Source organism: Gekko japonicus, unplaced genomic scaffold (genome assembly GCF_001447785.1).
Source record: "Gekko japonicus isolate JY-2015 unplaced genomic scaffold, Gekko_japonicus_V1.1 scaffold78, whole genome shotgun sequence".
Lineage (NCBI taxonomy): Eukaryota > Metazoa > Chordata > Lepidosauria > Squamata > Gekkonidae > Gekko > Gekko japonicus.
Window position 1 is genome coordinate 677,424 of NW_015165236.1, and position 6,000 is coordinate 683,423.

Here is a 6,000-nt window from a genome sequence, read left to right on the forward strand (position 1 = left end):
TTTGGGGGTGGAGCCCGGGGAGGACAGGGACCTCCTCAGTGGGTGGGCGATGCCACAGAGTCCACCCTCCAAAGCAGGGGGTGGGCAGATTTGCTCAGTGTAAGAGCCACACAGAATAAACGTCAGATGTTTGAGAGCCGCAAGACAGAAACAAGTATTACGCTCACGTTTTTAATTTTTTTAATATGCAAATTTGCTTTTTAAAATTAACATTAAATGAGACTGCCAAAAATGAAAACAAAAGGGGTAAAAACAGATATTGATAATGATGTTTATTTGCTTGCTAATGAGAGAGCTGGAAAGAAAGAATGAAAGAGGTGGAAAGAGAGAGAGAGAGAGAGAGGAAAGAAAGAAAGAAAGAAAGAAAGAAAGAAAGAAAGAAAGAAAGAAAGAAAGAAAGAAAGAAAGAAAGAAAGAAAGAAGTGGAAAGAAAGAGGTGGAAAGAAAGAGAGAAAGAAAGAAAGAGAGAAAGAGAGAAACAAAGAAAGAGAGAAACAAAGAAAGCAAATAGATGGAAGGGATGTGTTGTGTATGCTGGCCGCCACCGGGGGCCAGCGTGCTACCTGAGCTTGAGTTCTAAAGGACAATAGGGACTAGGCTCCTAGTCCCTCCAACAGGGAACCAATGGGCGCCATGGCGGGAAATTCAAACCCACCAACGGGGTCCAGGGGTGTGTCCCTGGAGTGTATATAGTTGGCCGGTCGGCCGTTTGTTTGCATGTTCAGTCTGTACTAATAAAGTGTGCTATGCACCACGTCGTAGTATGTCGTTCCTCCATGCAGCAACCCACTACATTATAGGATGGAAGGGGAGAGGGAGGGGGGAGGGAGAAAAAGCACGCCTCCCCTTCGCTTCCCCAGCCGCCCAGCCGAGAGCCGCACAATATGTGTGAAAGAGCCACATGTGGCTCCCAAGCCACAGTTTGGCAACCCCTAACTCCAAAGCATTCTCCAGGGGAACTGGTCTCCGTTGCCTGGAGATGAGCTGTAATTCCGGGGAGTCCCCAGGTCCCTCCTGGAGTCTGGCATCCCTAAACCCATCCAGAAGTGCCTGCCAGGTGCCCCGGGGCACCTACCTGAGTGTCCTGGAGCTGGGAGCCCAGCGTCCCCACGTCTTTAGTGAGCTTAATCGTCTTGACGTCGGCTTCGTTGAGCAGCCCGGTAACGTTTTCGACCTCGACCTGGAACAGGGAAGGAGACAGGGTGGCTGAGAGCCATCGAAGGAATCTGCCGCCTTTATTTCATGTTGACCGTTGTGGCTTGCTTTGATATGGATTTGGACATTTACATGCAATGTGCACTTTGAATGTGGATATTGTCTCTGAATGCTGAAAAGTTGTGACTTTATTATTGTTAATGCATTTTCATTTACACATACACACGTATATATATTGCCTACTTGTTTTTGTTATTCTCCATGGTATTTTTGTTTGTTGTGTAGCCTTCCAGTAGGAGGCAAAAAGTAACTCACGCAAACAAAATTTTCTGCAGACTGTCCAACTAACAACACGGGTACACTTCTGCGAGCTGATTTTGCACACGAATGCAAAATCTAGTTGCCACCAGATAAAACATGACACGACAGAATAAATCCATCTGATTCTATCTTGGCTACTCTGTCTTGGGCAGAGAAGGATCTTTCTCCACCCTGCTAGTTGTGATCCTCAACTAGATCTATTTTGGGACCTCCTATCTGCAAAGCGAGCTACGGATGGGCCTGCTCAAACCACAGGGTTCAGCAACCCTCAGTAGCCACAATGCTCCCTCTAAGCTATGGAGCAGGGGTCATTAGGTGCAGGAGCTCATGAGCATAGCTCATTAGCATAACTTATTTGCATATGCCACACACCCTGACATCACCGGAAATGTGTCAGAAGGCAACACCCACCGCTCAGGCTCCACTGGACTGTTTTGGATTGCTAGCTATTGGGGGGGGGGAGAAACGTGCAGATCTGTCCTCGCAGAGGAGGGAGAGCTTGTGCCTGAATAAAACTTGGTCTTAAAGGTGCCACTGGACTGTCTTGGACCGGGGGGGGGGGCGCTCTGCAGCTTACCTGGCTGCTTCTTGCTCTGCCTGAGGGCTGCTGGGAGCAGGGGGTGGGGCTTGTTGCATGTGCCCGCCCCCTGGGCTCTTTACTGCCGGAGCTCCGCTCCTGTGTGCTCCTGCAGGAAATGACCCCTGCTATGGAGTCTTGTGAGCAAAAATTCTACTTTGTGAGCTACTGGCATTCAAGTTGTGAGCGAGCGATTTGGCTATACTACATAAATTAGTTTTGTTCTGGAGCCCCATCCTTCCTGAGCTAAGACAGAAATGTGTGAGCCGGAGACTAAAAAACTGTGAGCTAGCTCACACTCACTCAGCTTGGAGGGAACACTAATTTTATTTATTTATTTATTCATTCATTCAAATTTATAGCCCACCCTCCCCGCAAGCGGGCTCAGGGCGGCTCACAAATAGGGCACCATGTGCCAATAGTTAAAACACAAATAGGTCAACATGTGCCAATAGTTAAATCAATAAAACAAGATAAAACCAACATTTACAACAGCATAAAGTGCTCCGGTCCCCTTCAATGCACCCTCTAAGCTGTGGAGTCTTGTGAGCAAAAATCCCACTTGGTGAGCTACTGGCATTAAAGTTGTGAGTGAGCAATTAATTTGGCTGCTGCATAAAGAAGCTTGCTCTGGAGCCCTCCTTCCTGAGCTAAGGCAGAAACGTGTGAGCCGGAGGCTCACTCAGCTCAGAGGGAACTCACACTCACTCAGCTCAGAGGGAACACTGGCCACCACTAAACCCTCTCACGTCCCTGTTCTTGGTCCAGCGGGCAGAGTTCCCTCGGGAGACATCCCCCGGCCCGGCCCGGCCCTGCTGACCTGCAGCTTGTGGACCTTCTCGTTCAGCTCCAACCGGACGCGCTCCCCATCGGTGAACTTGGACTGCAGCTCCTGGAGCTGGACTTCCAGCTTCTTCTTCTTGTGCTCCACCTCCTGCTTGGCCTGGCTCAGCAGCCGGACCTCGGCCCCCAGGTCGGCGTTGTCCTTCTCCAGCCCCTGCTTGCTCTTGTCCAGGTTGGCCTTGGCCTGGGGGAAGCAGGTGCTGGGTCAGCCACCGTGGAGAGGCCCGCCCCCGCCCTCCCGCCCCCCCACCCCCGGGGGCCGCCCGCCCGCTCACCCGCTTGAACTGCTCCAGTTGCTCGGCCAGCTCTTCCACCGCCTGCGTGTGCTTCTGCCGCATCTCCTGCACCTGGGCCTCGTGGGTGCGGGTCTCCTCCTCCAGGGCCCGCTTCAGCACCGTCACCTCCTGCTCCCTCTTGGCTCTGTGACGGCAGCAACGCAAGCGAGACTGAAGCCGGGGCACGGGCGGTTCCCCCCTTTCCCAGGCCCGTAGCTACGGTGGGGCTTTGGGGGGCTCATCCCCCTTCCTTCCTTCCTTCCTTTATTTATTTATTTATTAAGATGTATACCCCGCCCTCCCTGCAGAGCGGGCTCAGGGCGGCTTACAAAGGGCAAAGCCCATATAAAACAGGATAAAAGCAATAAAAACATTAGTTACAATTAGTCACAACAACAATAATATTCAAATGAAAGCAGGATGGTCCCCGAAAATATACAATGATGGTAAAACAGTTCTCTGAGGATGATGTTGTCCTATAGCTGATCCCAAGGAAGAAATTGCAAGTAGATAAATAGGTACCGCTTTGGTGGGAAGGTAACAGCATTCTGTGCACCTTGGCATTTAGTCATACTAGCCACATGACCATAGAAACGTCTTCGGACAGCGCTAGCTCTTCGGCTTGGAAACAGAGATGAGCACCGCAACCCTAGAGTTGAATTCGACTGGCTTTTCAAGCAAGGGAAACCTTTACCTTTATCTATACTTGGCACATTGCTTTGGCAGAATGGTCTTTTTCTGTGGGGCCTGGAACCACCAGGCAATGTTGTGCCCCAGACCAAAGTGCTCTTGGGCGTATATATGGGGCACAACCCCACAGGATTTCCCCCTAAAAACCTTTAAAAAAAAATTTTAAGCATTTTTAAAAGGCACGCCGTCTTGCACCGCGTCACGACGTGCCAAGAGCAGACCTGAGAAGCCCCGCCAGCAGCATCTTTTACTTTCCCACTGAAGCCGTGGCGTGGGCGATACCCCACCAGAGGCAGTGGTTGTTCCTCCCCCTTCCTCCACCAAAAGGGTGGCCACCGTAGCGCACGATGCTTTGTATGCTTAAGATCCCCCCCCCCCGCGCGCCCCGTGCCTACTGCAGAGCCTCGAGACGTCGCAGGAGATTCCGGGGAACATCTTTGGGCAGAGCACCAGCTTAAGTACATGCACCCAGGAATGGACCTGCTCCTGCAAGGGAAGATGAGTGTGGGTGGGCAGGCAAGCTATCGACAGTCTGCTAACTGGGGAACCCCACGTGAGGTCCAGAGCATTGTCCGGGCTCCCTGGAACACAGTTTCAAACTCCCGATGCTGGGGCACTGCTAATGGCGGCGCATCGCTTTTTCTGCTTTGAACCCTTCTGGAGTGGCAGGGTCCCCCAATCCAGAACACCAACCAAAGACAGCGGGAGGGGAACCACCATCCAGACATGAGGACCAGGGCTTCCCGTTTAAGACTGTGCTGCTACCTGGCAAGCCATGGCTAGTTTTGGCCCCAAGCAGTCACTGGCTCTGGCTGCCCTCGCTCCTCGGAACATGGAAAGGAGCACACAAGGCACATGGGATCTGTCGTAAGACAGTCTGTGCTCAGTGACAGCACAGATTCCTCAGACAAAGAGCTACCTGCAGTTGGCCCTCAGCCAATAGTTGAACCACCAGCTCTGAGCCAGGAGGAGAACAACAAGAGATCAGGTTACCGGCTGAGCAGAAGTCACAGCCTGCAGCTGAAACTGAACCAACACATTGTAGCTCTGAAGCAGTAAACAGCAGCCACTCCCAGCCCACCTAGCTCACCCACACTGAGTTGCAGGAAAGGAGGAGGAGGAGTGCGAGACTCATGGCCCACCGTCAGCTGTCAACTGACGAGATGGATGAGTAGTTTCAGAATGAACGCCAAGGAGTTGGCTGGGAGTGTAGCTCTAGCAGTTTTGTGGATGCAACAAGTACACATTGCTACTGAACCACTGACCTTGCTGTTACCGGACCACTGGAACCTTGACTCTTGGACTGGACCTGACTATCGGCTTTTCTGGAAACCCTGACCCTGGACTGGACTTGGACTTGCCGCCTGAGTCCCTTGACCCTGGACTAAACTTGGCGTACCTGCTCTCTGGAACCCCTGGCTTTTGGACTGGACCCTGGTTCCCCTCTGCACCCTGGCCCATGACCTGTCCGGCTCACCCACAGGGACGGCCCACCGGGAGGGCTGCACCCGTACAGGATCAGGTGCAGAGGATCAGGTGCCCTTTACCTGTGCCTGGCAGGGATAGACAATCCTGTCACCTTGCCCCTTGGAGGCGAAGGACTGGAAGATCTTGTACCGGTAAACATTTGTGCATCAAGGCCCAATCTGCATTTAGCATTTGCTCAGTTGTTTTACCAAACCCACAGTGGAACAGGAAAAGATGCCATTCAAACCTGATCCAGAGACCCACAAAATTCAGGCCAAGGAAGGCCCTCCTAGTTCTGAAACACAGAGCTAGCCACAGCTCTGAAAAAGGGGTCTCCATTTTCAGATGACAGGCAACCTCAGAGCAAGCCTCCAGTCTTCCCCCTCCACCCAGCAGAGATTATGCTTATGGAATAACAATGAGTTCTAGCAGGTAAAGTATCTACATTTCTAAAGTCTATTTAATTCTTTGTCTGAATACTTGTCTTTTCTACCGGGATAAACCAATCAAGCATTCAAATTATTAACGATCCTTCCTGACGCTAATCAGGGACGTCTCCCACCTTTTGTTTACCCTGGCCAGGACCATTAGTGGTCAGATAATCCATTCAACTAGCCACCCAGCACCTGGCTTCTGTTGTTAAATCCAGACCCTGCCTCTCTGGAAGCCCAT

At 51.6% G+C, this 6,000-nt stretch overlaps 1 protein-coding gene across 3 annotated transcripts in view; it reads right to left on the reverse strand.

Moving 5' to 3' along the window:
- The window catches only part of MYH11 (myosin, heavy chain 11, smooth muscle), a 121,142-nt gene that overhangs the window by 21,647 nt on the left and 93,495 nt on the right, over positions 1 to 6,000 (reverse strand). For all 3 annotated transcript variants that reach the window (XM_015409942.1, XM_015409941.1, XM_015409943.1), the window contains 3 exons: positions 3,172 to 3,316; positions 2,874 to 3,080; positions 1,076 to 1,180 (listed from right to left, as the gene is read on the reverse strand). In XM_015409942.1, coding sequence (XP_015265428.1) covers positions 1,076 to 1,180; positions 2,874 to 3,080; positions 3,172 to 3,316 — 457 coding nt within the window. The remainder of the gene's footprint in view (positions 1 to 1,075; positions 1,181 to 2,873; positions 3,081 to 3,171; positions 3,317 to 6,000) is intronic.